At 32.5% G+C, this 24,484-nt stretch overlaps 3 protein-coding genes across 5 annotated transcripts; 2 read left to right on the top strand and 1 right to left on the bottom strand.

Moving 5' to 3' along the window:
* The first annotated feature begins 4,774 nt into the window (after positions 1-4,774).
* Positions 4,775-6,347, top strand: LOC139904019 (protein ALP1-like). The gene has a single exon (XM_071885952.1). The coding sequence runs from the start codon at positions 4,813-4,815 to the stop codon at positions 6,112-6,114; it is 1,302 nt and encodes a 433-aa protein (XP_071742053.1). The 5' UTR covers positions 4,775-4,812; the 3' UTR covers positions 6,115-6,347.
* A 1,501-nt stretch (positions 6,348-7,848) lies between these two features.
* LOC139839800 (uncharacterized) lies at positions 7,849-12,458 on the bottom strand. Of its 2 annotated transcripts, none has more exons than XM_071829961.1 (8): positions 12,312-12,458; positions 11,035-11,135; positions 10,625-10,931; positions 10,119-10,180; positions 9,361-9,442; positions 8,993-9,257; positions 8,411-8,799; positions 7,849-8,127 (listed from the first exon to the last, which is right to left on the bottom strand). In XM_071829961.1, the coding sequence occupies exons 1-7, from the start codon at positions 12,343-12,345 to the stop codon at positions 8,463-8,465; spliced, it is 1,188 nt and encodes a 395-aa protein (XP_071686062.1). In that variant the 5' UTR covers positions 12,346-12,458; the 3' UTR covers positions 7,849-8,127; positions 8,411-8,462. The 2 variants fall into 2 exon arrangements, with proteins under 2 accessions (XP_071686062.1, XP_071686061.1); XM_071829960.1 differs by lacking the exon at positions 12,312-12,458 and adding an exon at positions 11,775-12,044.
* A 4,304-nt stretch (positions 12,459-16,762) lies between these two features.
* On the top strand, positions 16,763-23,955 carry LOC139839799 (uncharacterized). 2 transcript variants are annotated; one of them, XM_071829958.1, is made up of 13 exons: positions 16,763-17,048; positions 18,134-18,308; positions 19,204-19,287; positions 19,364-19,605; positions 19,686-19,926; positions 20,184-20,263; positions 20,519-20,603; positions 20,688-20,819; positions 20,905-21,018; positions 21,095-21,142; positions 21,621-21,705; positions 22,751-22,786; positions 23,224-23,955. In XM_071829958.1, the coding sequence occupies exons 1-13, from the start codon at positions 16,912-16,914 to the stop codon at positions 23,316-23,318; spliced, it is 1,554 nt and encodes a 517-aa protein (XP_071686059.1). In that variant the 5' UTR covers positions 16,763-16,911; the 3' UTR covers positions 23,319-23,955. The 2 variants fall into 2 exon arrangements, with proteins under 2 accessions (XP_071686059.1, XP_071686060.1); XM_071829959.1 differs by having other exon boundaries at positions 21,624-21,705.
* The last annotated feature ends 529 nt before the right edge of the window (positions 23,956-24,484 follow it).

A 24,484-nucleotide genomic window follows, 5' to 3' on the forward strand; every position in this document is an offset into this window, starting at 1 on the left:
ATCGATAAATATTATCTTGAATCAATCCACGACCCAGTGTATACGTATCTCAGTATTGATCACAACTCAAACTATATATATTTTGGAATCAACCTCAACCCTGTATAGCTAACTCCAACATTCACATATAGAGTGTCTATGGTTGTTCCGAAATATATATAGATGTGTCGACATGATAGGTCAAAACATTGTATACGTGTCTATGGTATCTCAATATTACATAATATACAATACAAGTTGATTAAGTTATGGTTGGAATAGATTTGTTACCAATTTTCACGTAGCTAAAATGAGAAAAATTATCCAATCTTGTTTTACCCATAACTTCTTCATTTTAAATCCGTTTTGAGTGAATCAAATTGCTATGGTTTCATATTGAACTCTATTTTATGAATCTAAACAGAAAAGTATAGGTTTATAGTCGTAAAAATAAGTTACAAGTCGTTTTTGTAAAGGTAGTCATTTTAGTCGAAAGAACGACGTCTAGATGACCATTTTAGAAAACATACTTCCACTTTGAGTTTAACCATAATTTTTGGATATAGTTTCATGTTCATAATAAAAATCATCTTCTCAGAATAACAAATTTTAAATCAAATTTTATCATAGTTTTTAATTAACTAACCCAAAACAGCCCGCGGTGTTACTACGACGGCGTAAATCCGGTTTTACGGTGTTTTTTGTGTTTCCAGGTTTTAAATCATTAAGTTAGCATATCATATAGATATAGAACATGTGTTTAGTTGATTTTAAAAGTCAAGTTAGAAGGATTAACTTTTGTTTGCGAACAAGTTTAGAATTAACTAAACTATGTTCTAGTGATTACAAGTTTAAACCTTCGAATAAGATAGCTTTATATGTATGAATCGAATGATGTTATAAACATCATTACTACCTTAAGTTCCTTGGATAAACCTACTGGAAAAGAGAAAAATGGATCTAGCTTCAACGGATCCTTGGATGGCTCGAAGTTCTTGAAGCAGAATCATGACACGAAAACAAGTTCAAGTAAGATCATCACTTGAAATAAGATTGTTATAGTTATAGAAATTGAACCAAAGTTTGAATATGATTATTACCTTGTATTAGAATGATAACCTACTGTAAGAAACAAAGATTTCTTGAGGTTGGATGATCACCTTACAAGATTGGAAGTGAGCTAGCAAACTTGAAAGTATTCTTGATTTTATGTAACTAGAACTTGTAAAATATATGAAGAACACTTTGAACTTGAAGATAGAACTTGAGAGAGATCAATTAGATGAAGAAAATTGAAGAATGAAAGTGTTTGTAGGTGTTTTTGGTCGTTGGTGTATGGATTAGATATAAAGGATATGTAATTTTGTTTTCATGTAAATAAGTCATGAATGATTACTCATATTTTTGTAATTTTATGAGATATTTCATGCTAGTTGCCAAATGATGGTTTCCACATGTGTTAGATGACTCACATGGGCTGCTAAGAGCTGATCATTGGAGTGTATATACCAATAGTACATACATCTAAAAGCTGTGTATTGTACGAGTACGAATACGGTTGCATACGAGTAGAATTGTTGATGAAACTGAACGAGGATGTAATTGTAAGCATTTTTGTTAAGTAGAAGTATTTTGATAAGTGTCTTGAAGTCTTTCAAAAGTGTATGAATACATATTAAAATACTACATGTATATACATTTTAACTGAGTCGTTAAGTCATCGTTAGTCGTTACATGTAAATGTTGTTTTGAAACCTTTAGGTTAACGATCTTGTTGAATGTTGTTAACCCATTGTTTATTATAAAAAATGAGATGTTAAATTATTATATTATCATGATATTATGATATATAATATATCTTAGTATGATGTATATACAGTTAAATGTCGTTACAACGATAATCGTTACATATATGTCTCGTTTCGAAATCATTAAGTTAGTAGTCTTATTTTTACATATGTATTTCATTGTTAATACACTTAATAATATATTTACTTATCATTTAACATAATTAACCAAGTGTATCAATATCTTAATATGATTCATATGTACCTAGTAAGACGTTGTTATAACGATAATCGTTATATATATCGTTTTCGAGTTTCTTAAATTAATAGTCTCATTTTTATGTATATAACTCATTGTTAAAATACCTAATGAGATACATACTTATAATAAAAACATGTTAACTATATATATAACCATATATATGTTATTGTATAGTTTTTACAAGTTTTAACGTTCGTGAATCACCGGTCAACTTGGGTGGTCAATTGTCTATATGAAACATATTTCAATTAATCAAGTCTTAACAAGTTTGATTGCTTAACATGTTGGAAACATTTAATCATGTAAATATCAATCTCAATTAATATATATAAACATGGAAAAGTTCGGGTCACTACACCAAACATCTAAATTGTATTCATGAGGTGGTTAGTGTTCAGTTGATGGATATCTGAATTCTGGTGATTGTTATTGAGAGGTATTGTCAAGCTACCATCTTGAACTGACTGATCATGAATATGGAATCCACTCGTGATGTTATGAGTATTTGAGTGAGTGCCGAAGCATGTACATTTTCTTCTACATTTAAGCTTTTGAGTTATACTCATAAGAAGAATATATTAGATTTATATTTTACCTTTGAGCATTCCCATCGGGCTCCGTCCTGGGCCCGTACTTACCTTCACCCTCGAGGGCACCAATGGCATTGGTATGCCCTCACATTGCCCTCAAGCTTGTACTCCATTTTTGCCTTCCAATTTTTCTTCACAAAGCATAATCGAGCACGAGAGAAAGTTGGCCCTCTCATTTCTCTCTCATAGTTTGCGCAATATTTATTTGTACTCATAGTATAAACAACTTGTAAATAGATTATTTACTTAATTTTGTTGGGGCATGTGAGGGGAGTAAGAATGTTATGGAGGGGACTTAGGAGTGATATACTAATATAGTGATATGTGATTGGAGAAAATGGAGAGAGAAAGTCGATTTTGCAGTCTATCATGGAAAGGGAGGATGTCGTGGCTAAGAATGGTTTTACAAACTATATAAGTATGTAACTGTAAACTTCATTTTATTTAGAGACATATTTATCGTCACTTTATTTTTCAAATCGCATATGATTTACTATAGTATTTTTATTTATTTCTAATTACCAATAGCTAACACCCAAGTAATTTTTTTTTTTTTAAAGGCCCCAAGTAATATTTCTTATTTTTATTTAAAACTAATATATTACGGAGTATATATTATATTATAATTCGTCGAAGAGAAAGAGAACTTTATCTACTTCTTAGAGTGTATCACTGTGGTTGAAGAGATGACTTATCTTTATTCAAAGATAGAGAAAAAATTGTCTACATTTTTACTTCCTCATACACCACACATGCTATTGGGTTTTGTTGGTATGGTTGTATTATATATATATATATATATATATATATATATATATATATATATATATATATATATATATATATATATATATATATATATATATATATATATATATATATATATATATATAGTGGTAGGATCAAGAGGGAAGTAACTAATCGTGAGAAGCGGGGGGAAGCAAATTTTTTTTTTCTTCGTTTTTTGAAAAAACTTTGTTCACGAACATTATAGATTGGAGGAAAATAAGAACATTTAGAAAAGATACTTCGTGATGAATGTTATTATTTTGGCGAGAAAACGCTCGAAGAAGTAATATATAACAATTATCGTGTTTTTCGAGCGTATGTTGAGGTTTTAGACATTAGGGTTTAGATATTAGGGTTTAGATATTAGGGTTTATAGGGTTTAGATATTAGGGTTTAGAAATTTAGGGTTTAGGGTTTAGATTTAGGGTTTAGATTTAGGATTTAGATTGAGTTTTTAACACGAACGGTTTAGAGTTTAGGGTTTAGGGTTTAGAGTTTGGTGTTTTGGGTTTATGGAATAAACCCAAAACACCAAACCCTAAACCCTAAACCCTAAATCGGGCTAAATTTTACTTCACAAAACATGAAAAAAAACGTTAACATTCTTCACGAACAATATTATCTTGAATGTTATTTTTGTCGATCGTTTTTCCGTCAAAATAATAACATTCATCACGAAATGTCTTTTCTAAATGTTCTTATTTTCATCCAATCTATAATGTTCGTGAACAAAATTTTTTCAAAAAACGAAAAGAAAAAAAAAACTTTTGCTTCCCCCGCTTTCCCCGATTGGTTATTTCCCCATTGATCATGCCCATATATATATATATATATATATATATATATATATATATATATATATATATATATATATATATAATCTTTCTTATTTAAAAAATTTCATCCCAAGACGTTAGTTAACACCAATCCAATCCAAATATGCCAACTTGTGCTCCCTTATAATTCAAAACGTCACCGTCCCATGCCCTATAAACTCAACACACGCACTTGCCACGAACTTTCCTCCTCGTTTTAAAACTTCCAAAAAACCCGCATTCACACCTCTTTGTTCCCCACCTCTCTCTTTTTTTATTCCTTTTTCTTCTTTTCCATTTTAATTATTATTTATCTTAATAATATTAATTAATTAATACTATCATCTACCTTTTGTTTTCCTCACAAAATACACACAATCTACTGGTCAATCAACACTTAAACAATCCCCTCTTTATTACCAATCAGCCATCTTTCTTGTTGTGTTCACATCTGTTTGGCCCATTTTGTCAATGACTACAATTTGTCATTACATCCAATTCCTTTTACAACCAATTTAGCTACCTTTTTATTTATTTATTATACTTATTCATAATCTAGATTGTTTCAGAAACAACAATCCAGTTATAATATGCAACAGACAAGTCAAAAGCTTGCCAAAACTGAGGCCGCAAATGGACTCGATTTACAACGTTTTCTCAATCAACAAGACAAGCCTGATCAACAAGACGAAACAGAAAAACACGATACTAGAAAGCGAAAAACACGGGCACCTAAAGTTTCAACGGTGTCCGTTGACTTAGGATACGATTTGAATCTAGGAACGAGTAGTAACGATCCATCGACGACCGAAAAAGTTAGCGATGGGCCGCAGCGGCGGCTATGGGTTAAGAACAGGTCAGCAGACTGGTGGGATAAATATAATAGTGCTGACGTCACAGAGGATGAGTTTAAAAAAGCTTTCCAAATGGGGAAAGATACTTTTGAGATTATTTGTAACGAATTAACTGCTTCTGTTGCTAAAGAGAATACTATGTTAAGAGATGCAGTCCCTGTAAGACAAAGGGTTGCAGTTTGTATATGGCGATTAGCGACAGGCGAATCGTTAAGACTTGTATCGAAAAGATTCGGATTAGGGATTTCGACGTGTCATAAGATTGTTCTTGATGTATGTTTAGCTATAAAAGATGTTTTGATGCCTAAGTATTTACAATGGCCGAATAATGAGACGATGAGAGTAATTAGTAACGAATTTGAATCGATTGGTAACATACCGAATGTGGTTGGATCAATGTATACAACTCATATACCTATAATCGCTCCGAAAGTTAATGTGGCTGCGTATTTTAACAAGCGACATACGGATAGGAAACAAAAGACTTGTTATTCGGTTACGGTTCAAGGTGTTGTTGACCCGAATGGTGTGTTTACTGATGTGTGTATAGGGTGGCCCGGTTCGATGCCCGATGATCAAGTTTTGGAAAAATCGGCGCTTTATCAACGGGCGAATGGTGGGTTGTTGAAAAATGTTTGGATAGTTGGTGGGCCAGGGTACCCTTTAATGGATTGGGTGTTAGTACCTTATACACAACCACATTTAACATGGACTCAACATGCTTTTAATGAGAAGATTTCGGAGGTTCAAAAAGTGTCGAAAGATGCGTTTGCGAGATTGAAAGGGCGATGGTCGTGTTTACAAAAGAGAACCGAAATGAAGCTTCAAGATTTGCCGGTTGTTCTTGGTGCGTGTTGTGTTTTGCATAATATATGTGAAATTAGGAACGAAGAAATTGAACCGAGTTTGTTGATTGAAGTTGTGGATGATGAAATGGTTCCTGAACTTGCGTTGAGGTCTGCGTTTGCTAATTCGGCTAGAGACTCGATGGCTCATAATCTTTTGCACCATAATCATGCCGGAACTTCATTCTTGTGAGTTTTTTATAATTATATATGTATAATGTATATGTATATGTATACATTGGGAGTACACGTAGAATCGCCATTTTGTTAAAATTCTTGTAATGGGGTTTAATCGATATGTATTGTATTCCCCTTACTGCAAATGTATGGATGAATATTTGACATTTATTTAGCTTGGATCAGCTGATAGAACATGACCATTTTGTAATTGTTACAATCATTCGATGAGCCGGAATTCATTTTTTTTTAAACGTATGAATTGTGCATAGACAAGTTGTAATTTGGTTGTTATACTTGAATAAATCGACATCGGAAGAATTTATCTGTACAATATGTACTTCTTTATGATCATACCTTGTGTTGTAGCTCATGTGGTAGTGGTCTGCCTCTCTTAGCGAGAGGTCAGGAGTTCGACTCCCGTGGGGTGCAGCATTGCACACAAGGTTGCCCCCTTGAATTCCACCCAAGGGTGCCTTTCGCACATTGCGTTGCGGCGCATTAGGGGAGGGGGGGTTTTACCGCCCATGCCCTCAGATTGGGCCGGGTTTCCTCTTGGACAGCAGTTAGGGGCGGGTTATCCAACTACGAGAGAGGAACGCATGGGTGGTTAAGTCCCCCTAGTGATCCCGTACTACCATTAAAAAAATTTAGAAATCATGATCATTATTGTGTGAGATTCAAGTCTTATATCTTATACCGTGTAAAAACACAATGGTGGCTAAATGGGTAATCTGACCAAGGGTCAACTTATAGCAGAACATACAATCTTGAGGTTACATTTAGTAAGTGATGGATGAATTTGATATTACAAGTCTAAACACATGTAATTGTTGTTGATTATGATAACTGCACTGATATAATGCAACTAAATGATGTACAACAAGGTTACAAGCAGACTGTATACTGATTGTAATTCTTAAATAACAAGTTGCTGTTATCTTCATTTCCACTTGAAATAGTAACACTTCAGCATATTTTAGAAGGATACAAATTTTTTTTCTTTTCTTTGAATTCTACTTTACTTGTTTAATTTGCACTTTAAGTTTCCATTTTTCTGTTTGATCATATCTATATAGCTTGCTTGATCTAGTAAACTATCATTACTAAACTACAAATATATCAAAGTGTACTTGGTCTAGCCGTATGAAGGTAACATTACAACCATGAGGTTGTTAGTTCAACTCCAAGGGTGGACATTTGTGGAAAATATATGAATTTTGTGTGAGTTCATTGACTTTCTATATAAACAACTACAAATATTCACAGATAAATTGAATAATTGTGACTATTTTATCACATTATTGATCATGTTTAATGGTGATGCTCTCATGTCAAATAATTTGTGAAGTGTACTATCTAACATGAATCACGTATTATATTATATGATGAGTATAATATAGAAAGAGTTGACCAAACAGGACAGGTATTAGCATGCCTCATGGTTGAACAAGCATGCTATTCATACGTTGACAACATTTCTAGTTTGTATTTCCATTTATATTTATAATAAACGTTTGATAAAGACTTACTAAAAACAATCTACATCCATTTATGGCAGTGTTAGTATCTTTGTGGTCAAAATGATAAGCATGCATGTAACATGCTAATTGATTTGGAAACACACGTTCAAGTCGTGGTCCGTTTTTCTTAAAAACCTTATTATTTTCACACTTGTAAAATCCATTTTTAAGAGGAAATTGGTGTTATGATTGGGATCATTATAGAAACTAAAAAAAGAAGCGCTGGATTCTATTTAAACAAGAGGTGTAGCTTCACAAACAGAATTAGCAAAACAAACTACATGTGCTAAAAATGAAGAATAATACTTGTACAGTACACAAATTTAAAATCGACATAAATGACCTTAAAATTTTAAAGATGGAAGTTAGAAACCAAAAGCACCCAAATAACCCTAAATAAGTTTGAACATAAATAAAATAAAATTAATCTCTTAACATGAACCTGCAAATCTTCACTGTGGTTGTTTGCTTTGCACAATGTTCTTAATTTCTTCAACTTCATCTTCCTGTATCAACAAACCAGAAATTAAACATAATGATATCAAAAACGGATGTGTAGTATCATCAATATATATACTTATAAAAATTTAAGTCGTGAATTTATATTTACAAAACATGCTGGCAGTTTGCTTTTAATAATAGCATCTTTCTTTAACTTAATAAGTAAAATATTTTAGTACTAGCACATGTAAATCAAACCGCCTACAAAACCTAGTAGATAACTAACTACAGACCGATAACTCTTAACCAAATCAAATACTACATGGACATGTAGAAAGTTGAACATACCTGCAACCATATTAGACGTCTCTTCGGCTTAAGCATTGGATAAAACAAGAACCTAACTAGCTTTGTCTTTTTTATTAGGCTTCGGTGCACCAGTTTTCTTGGGGCACTGAGCGCGTACGTGCCCCTCCTCCCCACAAACATAACAGCTTTTAACAGATTCTTTGACGGGGCAATCTTTCAACACATGGTCTGTTTTCCCGCAACGAAAACATGCCCCCGATTTCACAAAGCATTCACCTGAGTGCTTTCTCTTACACTTGGCACAACTCTTCTTAGATTTACTCCCAGACCCCTCAACTTTCCCTTTTTTCTTTAAAGATCCATTTGATCCTTCAAACTTCCTCTTCACCGATTGAGGCTCCTCATCTTCAACGGCCATCTCTCTCTCCCTTTTAGTACACAAAAATAATTTTTAAAAATAACATAAGTATAAATAAATAATCTAGTATACATATGTAATAGAATAATAATGTTAAATAATTTACAAAGAAACTGCCACGTCAGCTTTCTCGCTTTCTCCACTGTCATGTCAATAACTACTTTTACTGAATTTGCCACATCAGCAATGGCATAGTTACTTACCTTGGAATAGCACGATCTCTCTCGTCTTTGTGGGACGGTTGTTGAGATGGATAACGACCAAGTAGACCACGCTCGTCTCTATTGGGTGGTAGTTGCAATGATTGTTGATTAGCAGCAAGATCTTGTTCCTCGTTAACACGTTGTGGTTGAGATTGAAAGTGAGCAAACCCTAGCTCCTCTTTATCGGGTGGTAGTTTAAATGGAAAATGAGCAAAATGTATCTGTAAGGCTGCTGAATCGGGTTTCTTGTTGTCAAACTTGTAACCTGCATCGTTAAATTCTCAATTGGTAAATTCACAATTCACAATTCACAATATATATTATGATATTTATAAAAAGGATTAATAAATTGGTAGAATTCACCGAACCTTGAAGGGCTTCCAAAGCAGATAGAGCATGATTCGAGTCTGAAAACTCAACAAAGCACAACACTATGGTTTTATCACCAATCTACAATTCATAATCCACAATATATATTACAATATATCAGTAAATATCAATATCAAACACTAGCACAATCATTGATTAAAAATTAACAAGCACATTTCATTTACATCAGATCCCTACTTTCGGGTCTTTCCAAATCTTTGGGAAAACGCACTTCTACTTGCAGGAAACTGTTTAATCCCGGGAAAAAAAATGCACTCCGTCTTGAAGGCAAAAATGCAACTCATATAGAAACTTTTTCTTTAGTATGCTAGATTTGTAAAAGTCAATTTGATTCATTTATTTTACTTGATGTGCAGATATTAGGCTCAATCGTAACAAACTTGCTTAAAAATTTACCACATAACAGTACTAGAGGTAATAAAAAAATTCATTATGATCCATCTCTAAATAATCTGGCAAAGCAGGTAGACATTGCAAGCGGAAATTTTCAGGCTAGCAAAGACCATATGCATATTTCAGAATTTACTATATCTGCTAAGTTTTTTAAGTTAGTTTATTTATATCAATCTTCCTATTTAAAAAACATACTTTTAAGGTCATTTAAGCATTCCACAGAAAAATGAATACTAACAATTATCAAGAATATGTATGATAAATATATATCACCAATAATAATAACAGTAATGGAAAGAAGAAACAGAAAAAGAAAAAAGTACACACAGTATATCAAACTTACATTTCTTGGCTCCTTGTGCACGAGTCTAATTTCTTTAAATCCAACAAAAGGGCGGAACAAATCTTTACCAGGTGTCAAGGAATAACAATTATACAATATCAACTTGTTTAAGGAGCAAGAAACATTTTAAGCATTACCTGTTAAAAGTGTTATAAATTTCAAATTAATTTAGCAGCAGTACTCCTGCGTCCCGTGAAGATTGTAAAATTTTCTACTTTGAGATGGACCATGAAAATTGCAACATATTTTAAGCTAATTACTTCCTTACCTCGTTTCATCATTACAAAATTTTCACTGTTGACTGTTACTTGGTTACGTGTCAACTAATAAGAGCAGGCTTTATACAATAAAGATACACTTTGTAGGATATTCAATCCATTTGACACCTTAAAGCTAAATCCTTTTATGCTAATTATTTCAAAAAGAATTACCCATTTGACCCATTATAAACAAAACATAACCCATTCATATGCACATTCAGGTTTAAAATATCTAGATGAGGATACGAGATACTTCTCTTCGAGTACAATCAGGCGGTAGAGCATCTACAAACAATACATTCGATTTCTGACTTCCAGGTGAGACACCATTAGCCTTCCTCAAAGAATCAGGCCTTTCATCTACTATATCGCGAACTCCTGCACCCATATCGCGCATAACATCTCGTCTTCCAAGTAGATACGGGTCTTCAAAAGAAGACCGGTAACCGTTTCCACTAGTTCCAGCCGTGTATCCACCAAGAACAGTATCATTACGAACACCAATGCCCGTGATATCGTCTACACCATATGGTCCCGACCGTGATGTCAAAATCTTAAAAACATATTGAAAAAATTGTCATTAACTGTTATAATAGCAAAAACAAAGAAAGAAAAAAACTTGTAGCAATCAACTTATTTATGTGTACAGTTCTTACATCCTTGTGCAGATAATCAGATGAGCTGCTCAAGTAATTTCGAGACAACGTTGGTACATCAGACGATAGATAACTAGTATAGGATGGTCTTGAAGCACTAGCTGTTGCAGAAAGATTAGCCTGATTAACGAATCTTGTATCAAATTAATATGAAAAAAAAAAAATTAATTATAATCGGCACAATTGAATCTTTATGCACCTTATATTTTCTGGGTAATTGGAGTTTTAGATGGTTCGATTTTATTTAGTACATAAAATCAGTCTACTCGAAAAATATATTAAAGCCTAAATTGTTAGAGTTTGTGTAGTTAACGCCACTTATAAGATGTGATTCTAGAACACTATACATATACATGTACATGTACATGTACATGTACATGTACATAATGTGTGAGGGAGGCTTTCGATAAGAACCACATATTAGGTAAGAACAGTAAAAACTACTCATTATACATTACTTCGAGTCACAATATAATATCTTCACTGAAGTTCCTGCTACAATTATGATGCATTAAATTCAACAAATTCACAGTTACTGATTTATAATAATTTATAATATTCCTGTGTGAAGTTTTCGACTTTATGATTCAAACCTTCACCAAACACTTCAATCAACATCACTAAATATAACCAACGAAGCAGTGCTTCAACGGTACCCATCCCTTTGATGCTGGGATTCCATGAGGGGAAGCTTTAGAGAAAATGGCGCAGGTTCGAGTCCCGGGGGTGCAGATTATTACCTTTGACTCTTGGGTTTGCCTTCGGGCAGTAGGGCGGCCTGCCATAGTGCCTGCTGTGCGGTGCACATGTGCAGTGATCGATCCCCTTGTACGTTGGGTAATAGTCCGAGCCTCTGGAGGATGCCTTCGGGATAGGCTCGTGCCTGCCGCTCATGGGAGACTCAGTGGAGGGTTTACAGGCATCCGACCCTTGCGGGGTGGGTTTGGTGGGTTGCCAAAGGCAACACAGGGTTGAGGTGTCCCAGCCAATCTACACTTTTTTTTAGAGAACATCACTAAATATAAAGCTTGCAACTTTTCCGATTGCTATGTTTCATATTCAACAATTAGAGTAGTTCCTTTACCGTACTTACAGTTCTTGTGTGTTTGTGTGAATACATAATTGTGATTCCTTTATATGATGAATTAATCATAGTAGGTCAAATTAGGTTTAAGTTACAAAGCGGTATAAATAAAGAAAAGGGTGAACATGATACGTTAATTTGATAATTAGGGTTTGGTTTATAATACAAGGAGAAACTAAAAGAAAAGATGCACCTGTGTCAGCATATCGCCAATAAGGATCCCCCATTGAAATTTTGTGTTTGAATGAGGAGTGAACTTGCCCTGGTTTTTTCTTTGATTTAAAGAAGAAGAAAAGGAATGTGTATGTTTCGAACTTTCGATTAATTCGAAAACAGACTTTCTTGAAATTTACTGTAATTAAAATTAAATAAATTAGACCAAGCTTCTTCTATACATAGTCTAAGGGATTTATTTATTTTTTGGCTAGTAAAATTGTTGTTTTTTTTTTTTAGATTTTTTTTCTCCGTTGATCCTTTGTTTATATATAATGTGACAATTTGAGTCCCTCGAGGTTTTAATTAGATTTTCGAATCCTTTTAATTGCATAATTTGACAATCCGCGTCCCTCCTTCTACCTGTCGTCTAAATTGACCGTTAACCCTTGACATGTACATTGCATGTGAGGGTAAAATAATCTTTTTACTCTTTTTTATTAAAAATGAGGGACCACCGACACAAACAAATCTTTTAATGTATTCATTAAAATCTCATTTAATCCCCACTATTGTGAAAAACACTCATTACAACTGATTACAAGCAATATTTCTATTACAAACAACAAATAACGTCATTGATTCATGTGGTTAAGTACAAACAACATCATCGATTCATCAGATCTAAAACCGATTCATCATATCTAAAGTCGATTCATCAGATCTAGCTAGTCCATCTTTCTTTTCAGTTGCAACTCTAGCAAGAAACCGCATCTGTATATAGAAAATACATAATCAATAAATGCAAGTTCTGGCATATTAACAAACACTTAAAAGACAATATTCAAGATGAACAAAAAAGTGTCTAAAAAAATTGGATAAGTTTTTCAAAAAACTGATACAAATGAAATCATCAAAGAAAAACCATGTCAAATAAATCTTAATTGAGTTAACTTTAATAAGAATTATGAAAATGTACCTTTCGAACCTTGTGTCGGTGACATGGATTTATCGCAACTATATTCGATTCTTCACGAAAATGTACCTTTCGAACACTCGGACGTGATATGTTCGTAGAAGTTAATAATATTTTTCTGGATATATAAACAAATAAGAGCAATGAGATAGAATCAAAGCACGAGCAAACATCAGACGACAACCTATAACATTGTACGGATTATGTTGTTTTCTTGAAGAATTGAGCCTACTTACGATGACGAGGGCAATGATGAGGACGGATGGGTTAACGATGACACGATTGATAAAAATACTTAATTCGTATATTATGATACGATTCGGTATTATAGTCATATTCGGTTTATGTAATGTTTAGTATTTTATGGATTTATGTACCCGTATTTTCAATTATGTATTTCGTTTTTTTACAAAATGTAACCGTTGTTGTTGTTAATAAAAGTGTTGTATAAATATATGGTTATATGTATAATTATTATTACTAGTATTATTTTTATGTTGGTTAAAATAAAAGGAAAAAAAATTAATTAATGACTTGATAATTAAGAGGATGATTTTTTAATCATGATAAGTGGTGTTTATTTTTAGAATTGTATTTCGAGTACTAATATGACAGTTAAGAGAGAATGAATAATGTTAGTCATGATAGAGAGTAATCTTAAGAGAATCTAAAACTCACTTTAATGTTGATTGTTTAATGTTTATTCTTGAGTGGGATAAAGTTTACATTTGAGAATTTGATATTTCCACCATCACATTTATTTGTTCCACCTAAATATTCTAAAATGCATTAAGTGATAGCCTTACACAAACTTTTTTGTTATAATTTATCAGGAGATATTTTAGAAAGAAAAACATAAAATGATGGTGAAAAAAGTAAATGTGATGGGAAAAATACCACCTCCATTTACATTTACATACAAAAAGTTAACTCAAATAGTTACAAATTTAAGTTGAACTTGAACAAGAAAAAAAGACAAAAATACTATTTAGTAATATTATATTGTGATGAACACTAAAATTCTTTGATCCAATCTATACTATATATAATTTGTCAATGTAGCTGACATCATCTAAAGTGACATGGCAAATTTTAAGATTGAGTTAATGTTTAAGCGACACTTTGAGGTCTCTTTGATGATGTCATGTGATTTTTTGTGACTTTTAAACTTATTTTTTGCTTGAATTATTTATTTTAAAAAATAAATAATACTCCATTTTAAATGCACAACAATTTGAAATGTCCGTTTTCAAGAAGTTGATTCTTGAGACTCAAAAAATGCAGGTCACACTTTTACTTGAGACTAAAAAATGCAGGTTACACTTTTTCTTGAGACACTAAATACATATTACACTCTGAGTATCATATATCATGCCTCTCTCCATTTTAACACTAATATTTAATTTGAATCAATTGATCTTCACTTCTTCATCAGTTTCACATGATCTTTATCCTTTCTTTTCTCTTAATATTTCATTACGCTACCGATATAATGAGATTATACGCTGTCGTAAATGAGATTATACAACTTCAACGATTTTGATGATGACGTTTTCTACTAAACGAGATTAACAGGTGTTCTACATATAAGATGCAGGGACCAATAACGAAAAGAAAGAAGGTTTTGTATGTGTGCTTGCTTCTGTATCTTTTTCTCCGAAAAGTTTGTCTGAACTCTTTTATTATATAATATTTCCTCTTTTTTCGTTATAGATTTGATCCTATTATCTACGAGTACTTCACTTCTTCTATTGTCAACTTAGCCTGTATCACATTAGACACATGAGAGGTGTTTGCTGAAATTACATAGATGAATTTGCTTTTTTTTTAGCTAACAATTTGCTTTCTATTTAATAGACCAAGGTTTCGAGGTCAGTTTTGGTTTGTGTTGAAGTGTTGAACGGGTTATTTTTAGGAAGGACTTGATTTTGAACGATAAGTAGTTGTTGGTGTTGAATCCAAGATGTTTCAAGAGTACTCTTTCCTGAGTCAGGTAAATTTGATGGGCTATGGTCACTTGAGTCATTGAGGTGATGGATATGTGGTGGCTTATGACTAATGAATCAAAATATGTAATTGGTGTTATTTTTATATGTATGTATAGGTCTGGCAATTACAAGACCCATTGGAAAGGAGTGATGTGATGTTTTATGGCCTGGGATTCCCATTGCTGCTGATGAAACCTTACGTATATAAAGTTCTCGGAAATTTTGTATCAAGGTTATGTTGTGAATAGTGATATAGCTTATAGGGTGGTGATTAATTCAAGATAATGAAATCTTATGTATATAAATGAGTGATATTAGTAAAACCTAAATGAACTGATGTGAAAAATGTATTTCATCTTAACTTCTATTCCGTGGCTAATTTGTACTCCGTATATCATTTTATATTTAGTTTCATTTGTTCATTTTTATGTACCTTGCCAAATGCCAAATGGATGTGGTATAACTGTATAAGAAGTTCTTAGATACATTTGTTTGGCAATCGTTCTATTTTTTGTATAAAGAAAATTGCATTACTTAAAGTTTCATTTGTTGAAGGTATTCTATAAACTTTTGTTTTCATACGGATTCCAAGCAGTTTATTTGCGAGAACTTTCCATTTACGTAGGAGACTCATGGAGTATTACTTTTATCGATACCTTTATACCCTTAAAGATTATTAGCTTTTGGCTTCATGGAATATTTATGATTTTTTGGTGATCACTTCTATTTATCTATAGCGTTATCAAAAATGTTTTTAGTTAATCCCGTGTATTCACGGGCAATGAACTAGTGATATATATACATTAAAAAAGTTAATTCCAATATTTAATATTTAAGTTGAGATTGAACAAAAATACTCTTTGAGAATATTATATTGCGGTGAACAGTAAAATTTACTTTGCTCGAATCATACATGGAGTAATATGTGTTCATTTTATTATTATTTATTAGCCATTTTTATTAGTTATTATTAATTATTATATTATTATTATTTATATTTATTTATTTATATTTATATTTATGCTTTATGTTTTATGATTTTTTTTTTTTTTGAGTCTATACAGTCAATTTAAACATTTGTGACTGATGAGGCCACTCCATATCGTAACTAAACTATTCATCCTCTTAACCTTCCACATCAGCGCCACATCAACACCAATATCCTATAACGAACTCATAACTAAACACTCCCTATTATGGCTAAAACAATACTCCTCTTAATATACAACGTACAAGCAATAAAGCATCAAGTCCAACAATAAAAAGCACTGAGACCCGCAATTTCTATAAATCTTCCGTTAAATCTATGATGAAAGCGGGTAACTAAGTGATGCCTATGATTAGTTACGGGTAATGAGCGGGTAACTAAACTATAGGGTGGTCTGACATTTTTTTAATAGTCAAAGAAGACAAGAAACCCCAATATCAAGATTAGACAGATCAAAACAGCTGTCATACAAATAGCCGATCTGGCTTATGGGCTTTTACATATACCCTTTTTACACTGGATTAAAACCCTACCATTACATACACATACACCACAGTTTACTTAGGTGACTTGATGCTGATGAGGTAAACCAAAAAGGGGCTTCTCAGGTTTCCACTTTTGCTCTTATTTTCATATAAACAAAAAACCAAAAAAACACACTCAGATTCACTGAAACTACTGTGTGAAAATGGAAGAGGCTGTAAAAGGGGCTGATGATGAAATTCAAGGGTCAAGGTTGACCATGGAAAAAGTGGCTGCTGCTAAGCAATTTATAGAGAATCATTACAAAACCCAGATGAAGAATATTCAAGAACGCAAAGAAAGGTTACATTTTTTTCATAAAGTTTTAATCTTTAAGTGAATTCAACACAAGATTTCGACACCCTTTACATTGAATTGGTGTACCCTGCATTTGTTTACTATTTTTTGTTTACAATCACTGAATCTTGGAATTTAGGTTTACTACTATGTTGTATTTTCTTTCTTTCTTCTTTTTGCATTTGTTATGTTATTATGAGATCTACTATTGGTTACTGAAAAGTTGATTGGTCTAATACTAGTTTTTAAGTAAGTGAATTGATTTATATTGGAGTACAGTATTATTTAGGTTTTGAGATTATGCATGTCACTGAATTTGAGTAGTCTTAATATTTATGGTTTGAAACTTAAATAGCTTGATATTGTAGTTGAGAATTTTAGTATGACACGAATTCACATTACCGACATAACATTACCTGCTTACTCTGTAAAGTTTAAAGAACCACACTAATATAAATGCACTTGCTGTTTGTGTGGCCAAAAATTGGGTTGTACAGTACTTTTTTTTTTGTGTGTGGTGGGGTGCAAGGTGATTTACATTGCTACACAAAGTGTACTTTGTGCTAAGTTTGTTGCTACTATATCTTTTGCAATGTGAAAAAACTGTTATAATAGTAAATTTTGTTAAGGCCATGAATGGTGTGGTCGAAAATACTGGATCTGTCAATGATATTTAGGATTTGATTTGATTGAATCATAAAGTGCTTGGAAGCATTTATGTAGATGACATAGTTTTGGTCCAGTGTTGTATGAAAGTACTAGAAATAACATTATGAGTTACTTTTTGAAGAAAAAAAAAAAAGTATGATGTGATAGTTAGTAAGCAACGTTCACACTAAAAAATGTAGCATCAACTCTTATAGAAAACACACTAATGAAGTTGGAACATCTAATATTGTACAAAAGTTTTTTTTTTTTCTTCGCCTATTACATTAGTTCAACACTCCGTATATGTTACATTGAAAAAGTTTCCTGCCAACCTTATAGTTCTTACGGGTATGTGAAGTGCCAATCTTTTACGAACTTGAAGTTAATAAGATAATTTCAAGTCATTTTTCTTTAAAAAAAATTGATGACGTTTTCCTTTTCAGGAGATGGATTTTGGAGAGAAAATTGGCTTCCTCGGATGTGCCTAAAGAGGAACAGATTAATTTGATCAAGGATTTAGAGAGAAAGGAAACAGAGTTTATGAGACTTAAAAGGAACAAGATTTGCGTTGATGATTTTGAACTTTTGACCATCATTGGAAGAGGAGCCTTTGGCGAGGTAAGGAATATGCATACAATTTAAATAAATAAATTGTCTTTCTATCAACTCGGCTCTCCTTCTTAGAAATAAAAAATACAGAGGTACGAACCTATGGAACAGATCCTATTCAAGTAAGGTCGTATCAACTTGGATCTCTTTTTTAATAATTTTTTCACTATGTTGCTCATTCGATTACTTAGTAGATGCATAAGAAGATATTGTTTAAGAAGTTTTGGACATATTTTAAATAAAAAATATAGAAGAAGATATAAGATTACTTCACAATCCATGATAAATATAGTAATAATTACTAGTCAACGATTTTGTAGATATAGTTTGATCATAAGTAAATGCTTTGACATTATACTATGCAACTTTGACTAGAGTTTATAATACTATCTTTCTAGTTCATATCAATGATGTCTTTATGAAATTTGTAATTCGTTAATTCACGTTTTTAGGCAATGACAACACATATAGCATTATCTTTGTGGGTATCGAGCTTTACTTTCTCATCTGTATGTGATTATAGCATATAATGAGAAGTCAACGTTCTTTTTTATCTCTGAAGATTTGGACTATCAAACAATGTGATGCGATCCAGTCCTACAGTTGACTTGGATCAAATAGTCAGTAAGCAAACTAAAAATAATTTGTTAGATTGTAGGGTAAATTTTTAAATGCTTTTATGTAGAGATGGTAAGTGGGAACTTTTGGCAATCTTGATTATAACCTATTTGATTTGTTTCCATGTAAGCTATTTCTATCATTTTTGACCAACTGACCCGTTAGAGATATATTTTAACCCATATAAGTCAGTATTGCCACATGTACCTTTTTACATGAAAATGATCAACCATGGCTAGTTTTATCTTGGATAACGAGCTATTTAAAGTGTATTATTCCATTACAGGTTCGATTGTGCAGGGAGAAAAAATCCGGCAATATTTATGCAATGAAAAAATTGAAGAAATCGGAAATGCTTGTTAGAGGACAAGTAAGTATTTTTCATCGACTTTTTGTTTCTCCCACTTTTTTTTGTTAAATAATTTAATTTTATGTTTGTTTTACAGGTGGAGCATGTTAGGGCTGAGAGGAACTTACTTGCAGAAGTGGCTAGTCACTGCATTGTAAAGTTATATTATTCGTTTCAAGACACTGAATATTTGTACCTGATAATGGAATATTTGCCCGGTGGGGACATGATGACGTTACTCATGAGAGAAGACACTCTAAAAGAAGATGTTGCTAAGTTTTATATAGCTCAAAGTGTTCTTGCTATCGAGTCCATTCACAAACATAACTACATTCACAGGTTGGTACAAAACAATTACAATACAGGTGGCAATATGGGCGGGCCGTCTTTCTAACCTTTTTTTTTTTTTTTTTTTGCAGAGATATAAAACCTGACAACCTTCTTCTTGACAAAAATGGGCACATGAAGCTTTCGGATTTTGGCCTCTGCAAACCTCTTGATTGTAGGACTTTATCTACATTAAACGAAAATGAAGCAACAACTGATGAGAATATACGAGAACCGATGGATGTTGACGGTATACCTGATGCCGAGAACGGTCATAGGTGGAAGAGTGCCCATGAACAGCTTCAACATTGGCAGATGAACAGGAGAAAATTGGTGTGTTTCTATCAGTATTTGTTGAACTCTTAAACCACTGATTATTGATGTATTAAAAGATTATAACAATCTTAAACAACTAAACACATTCAATCATCTTATACGTTCCCATTGTTTTACTATAGATGCTGTGTCATTTTGATCATATAATATCAGTTAGTCGTTTTCTTAGAAGCGCAACCAAACAAACCTTAAGCTGTTTGAACTTCAATTTTGTTAACCTCATCTGATTTTTCATGTTGATTTTATGTGAAAAGGCGTTTTCAACTGTGGGTACACCAGACTATATTGCCCCTGAAGTATTGTTGAAGAAAGGATATGGAATGGAGTGTGACTGGTTAGTCTTATATTTTGTAATAATATAAATATATTTAACATAGATAAGATATATATAAATAATCACTATCCTTAAAAGTTTCACTTTTGTGTTGACACTAACTTTTCTTGAGCACATTTTGTTATAATTCTATATAGTGTATATTGTTCTCTAATGTTATTTAAAACTTTAAACCAGTCCCATTTACTTGTCATTTAATTTTTATTTTTTATGTCATGAGCCTTGTTGATGATTAATCTGTAATGTTTTATATAGGTGGTCTTTAGGTGCAATAATGTATGAGATGCTAGTTGGATATCCTCCATTTTACTCAGATGATCCAATAACCACATGCAGGAAGGTATCACACATAACAACTAATTACTTATTTTGCAGCTACATTATATTTCTGTAGATTCTCATAATTTTACGCTTTGAATTTCAGATTGTTCATTGGAGGAATCATCTACGATTTCCAGAAGACACAATGTTGTCCCCAGAAGCGAAAGATCTCATCTACAGGTTGCTTTGTGATGTCGAACATCGGTTGGGTACTTGTGGACCAGACCAAATAAAGGTAATATTACTTTCAGATATTGTATACAAACACTCTTATGCTTATATATCATGCATCTTTGTTTAAATGGATATGTTCCTTTTAGGCTCACCCATGGTTTAATGACGTTGAGTGGGATAAACTGTATGAAATGGATGCGGCGTTTAAACCTGAAGTTAACGATGAGCTAGACACTCAGAATTTTATGAAGTTTGATGAGGTATATACTTCACTCGGTTTGACGTTCTATAAAAGTCAAGATTTATTTTGTACTAAGTCTTTGAAATTGTCATTAGTTGAATCCTCCAACTTCAGGAAGAACTGGTTCAGGACCATCTCGGAAGGTGCGTCATAATAAACTGCTAATGTTTGAAGTTGAGAGTGTTTTTAGAAAGTGGGAATTTCAACCCAGTTACTTATTGATGCATCGATTTGGGTTATTGGTTATTCCAAACAGGTCAAATGGTCAATTAAAAGTTTTAGGTGAAAGAAAAATAGACTAAATGGGCTGAATTATAATGCTTAAAGCTTTCAAATTGTTTTATCTACGCAAGTATACTATTATAATAAGAAAGTAGTTTTTGTAATCTTATTTAACATATCAACCTTATATTGGAAAAGGCTAACAATAGTGTTTGAGGTTCAAGTCTGATCGACCCATACAAAAACAGCCCATTTTAACATGAACCTATCTTTGCGGGTTGCCCGACTTAATTGACCATGCCCATTTTTCTGCTGTCAAGTGCTTTAATTGATGGATGATCTGGCCTGTATACTGATTCTATTTTTAATACATGTATTCTGTATGTTGTTCTTATACAGCAGCAGTTAAATCCAAAGGACTTGAATTTTGTGGGCTATACATACAAGAACTTTGATGCTGTTAAGGCATTGCGTGATAATCCCGGTAAGTTTATTAATAGTAACGCAGATAGATAATCTACTATGAATGAAATGATTATAATTTCAATTTAAGTGTAATTAAACTATAAACATCTAGTTGACTGCAAAAGACGGATGCTTTCAACGCACCTCACTATTATGATTAGTAATGTAAAAGACGATCGTGACTAAACAAGAAATTGACAAGATAATAGTGAACCTTCTCGGTTCAGGATAACAGTGATTAAAACCTTCACGGATTAATTGAAACACAACCTTCTCGGTTGAACAATAATAAACCTTTACGGTTTGAAATTTTATTCAATATGAATAAAAAAAGTAATAATAAAAAATCATCTCTTCATCCTCCTTCACATGGTACGTATACATAAAATAATATAGCTTGTCCATGAATTAAGGAACAAGCAACATTTAATTCAATATTAAAAATAATATAAAAGATAAATATAGAATACTAAATATTAAGAAACCAAATCCCAATTGATCATGTAGTCTGCGACTTATTTTATTTCCTTAGCAGACTTCTTTCTTTTCTTCTTTGTGTTGCTATCCTATCCCAACTCGATCGCAATGCGGCCCAACAAGCCCAATATAATTTTGTGGCCAACAAACCTAATATAATTTTGTAGACCAAATCCCGAGAGCCCAACACAATTGAATCCTGCATCAATTAGCCTAGATTTTTTTTGTTATTATGTTTAAAATTAAATTATATTTTTATATTTTTATTGTTTCATCATTTGTACAAAGGGGAATTTTAATAAAGCTGGAAGTTCCAACCCATGTGCCTAAAACTGGGTTGTTTTGGTCACATGGGTTTATTTTGTTTTCAACGGGTCAAATGGTACAATTATATAACTTACCTGTAATGGAAACGGGTTGACCGAGTAGAAAGTCACCCAAAATGTTTTCAATTCCTTGTAACCTTTTAAATAGCTTCATCGATTCTTTTGATCATTATAACAATATATGGAATAGTTTTTATCTCATTTTTTGAATGTAAATTTTGATTTTGGTATATTCACTAATTCTTGTGCAACTTTGACTAGATCTCATGCGAAGTGCATCCAGTGATTCCTTATATGGTTAGTGATTTCCAACTTGAGTTAAGAGTTAAATTCTTCATTTGCATTTCTCAGTTGCAAGATGACTGTTCTATGACTCAAACCCATTACTAGATTCTAGACGTGGCAATATCTACCCATTTACTTATGGATGGTCAATTTGGTGTTTATCTTTAATGGGTCAAAAGTTTATCTGAGTATATCGCTAATGCTTAAAAAATCCTTAGTCATGTTATTCAAAAGTTACAATTTTTGTTAACAAAAAGTGTTTTGAGGTCAACCCAACCCATTTTGACCATTTAACCCACCTTGACTTACCCATCTGTCACCTCTATCCATGACCCTTCACTCACATACCATTAACCTTTTACCTTTCAGTTGCATTTTTCAAATGTACGATTTCACCTTCTCTATGTTTTCTACAATATAACATAAAAAATGTTTCTTGAACATAACAGCAGGTGAATTGAAGATGGATTACACTACAAAAGCAACAACAGAAGATTCCGACATACAAATGTTCCAATCAGCCGATGACTCCATGTTGCCATAATTTTATAGCTGCTTCGGTGGGATTAAAAGCATAATTAACTTGTGTATTATAATCAGGTTCTTGCCCATAAATGGCAACTCCCCACAGCTACCCGCCCCCTACATTTGGCATTAAAAAATAGGCTGCCCCTTTCCATTAACTCATTTTACCAAATCCAAACCAACAAACATGACTTAAACCGTATTGACCTTAAATCTCAAAAAAGATCTGAGGCGGTATTGATGACTCACATTGGTTGTCGTTGGATTTGGTGTAAGGGTTGTATTCAGGAAAAGGGGGCGGCCGAAAAGTAACATTATCTAAGTGTACAGTAGTGTATAAAAGACCAAGTGTAGGGTGATCTTTTATTTATTTATACTCGTTGATTGCTAGGGCTGGGGTACTGCTGTGTGTTATGGTTGCCCAGGTTGACAAGTCAAAAACTTGCCTTCTCTTGCGGCAATTTCTAGAACTTTCTTGAAATTTATTATGACTATAATTATTGTGTGTGAGCTTTTAGCAATATAGGATGTTTAGTAGTTACTGTTAACTGATTGTGGTAATTTTGCATTATACATTTGAATGACTTCATATTGTGAGATTGGGTATTATTGTATTTAAACGACTACAAGATGTAAGAATCTTGTGGATGTGTTGAATTGCATTTTAAGGTTTAACATAACATGATAAAACTGTACCTTGTTACTTGTCCAAATCATTCTTATATATTTAAAAGTTTAATAGTACAAATTATGCATATTGCACAAGAACAAACTGACATTCCTTCCACTTTTTGACTTGCATTGTTTAAAAGTATCAACCATGAAAAGTTGAGAACCCATCTGGCTTAAAGTAAAAGCACTTTCTAAATGTAGAAAATGTGTTTTATTGGTTGTTGATGATAATTTGATAATAATGATGTCTCAAACAAAAATTATTAACTTTAAGTGAGTTGAAATTAGACTCGATTTATGTGAAATTGAATTTTAAATATTTAATACGATCTATTATTGCTACATACCATAATAATCTAAAAGAGCTTACGGATTAAATCATTGCTTATCAATCCGTATAACATGTCGTATTATTTTATCTCTAATCTCCTTTTTTTAATATTAGTATGAGATCACCCAGGAGACTTAACTATCAACTCGTTCATCTCTCACAGTTGCATAACCAGCCCCGGC

The sequence above is a fragment of the Rutidosis leptorrhynchoides genome, chromosome 4, assembly GCF_046630445.1.
Source record: "Rutidosis leptorrhynchoides isolate AG116_Rl617_1_P2 chromosome 4, CSIRO_AGI_Rlap_v1, whole genome shotgun sequence".
NCBI classification, from domain to species: Eukaryota; Viridiplantae; Streptophyta; class Magnoliopsida; order Asterales; family Asteraceae; genus Rutidosis; species Rutidosis leptorrhynchoides.

Bases quoted from the DNA above. Each gene is read 5' to 3' on its own strand.
- LOC139904019 (XM_071885952.1), top strand. From the start codon at position 4,813: ATGCAACAGACAAGTCAAAAGCTTGCCAAAACTGAGGCCGCAAATGGA.
- LOC139839800 (XM_071829960.1), bottom strand. From the start codon at position 11,928: ATGAGCGGCAGGCACGAGCCTATCCCGAAGGCATCCTCCAGAGGCTCG. The intron at 10,932-11,034 runs GTAAGAACTGTA...TATGTTTTTAAG, and splicing joins CTGATTATCTGCACAAGGAT to ATTTTGACATCACGGTCGGG. The intron at 8,800-8,992 runs GTAAGTAACTAT...GTGTACTAAAAG, and splicing joins AGAGATCGTGCTATTCCAAG to GGAGAGAGAGATGGCCGTTG.
- LOC139839799 (XM_071829958.1), top strand. From the start codon at position 16,912: ATGGAAGAGGCTGTAAAAGGGGCTGATGATGAAATTCAAGGGTCAAGG. The intron at 20,604-20,687 runs GTATCACACATA...TTTGAATTTCAG, and splicing joins CAATAACCACATGCAGGAAG to ATTGTTCATTGGAGGAATCA. The intron at 21,143-21,620 runs GTGCGTCATAAT...GTTCTTATACAG, and splicing joins GTTCAGGACCATCTCGGAAG to CAGCAGTTAAATCCAAAGGA.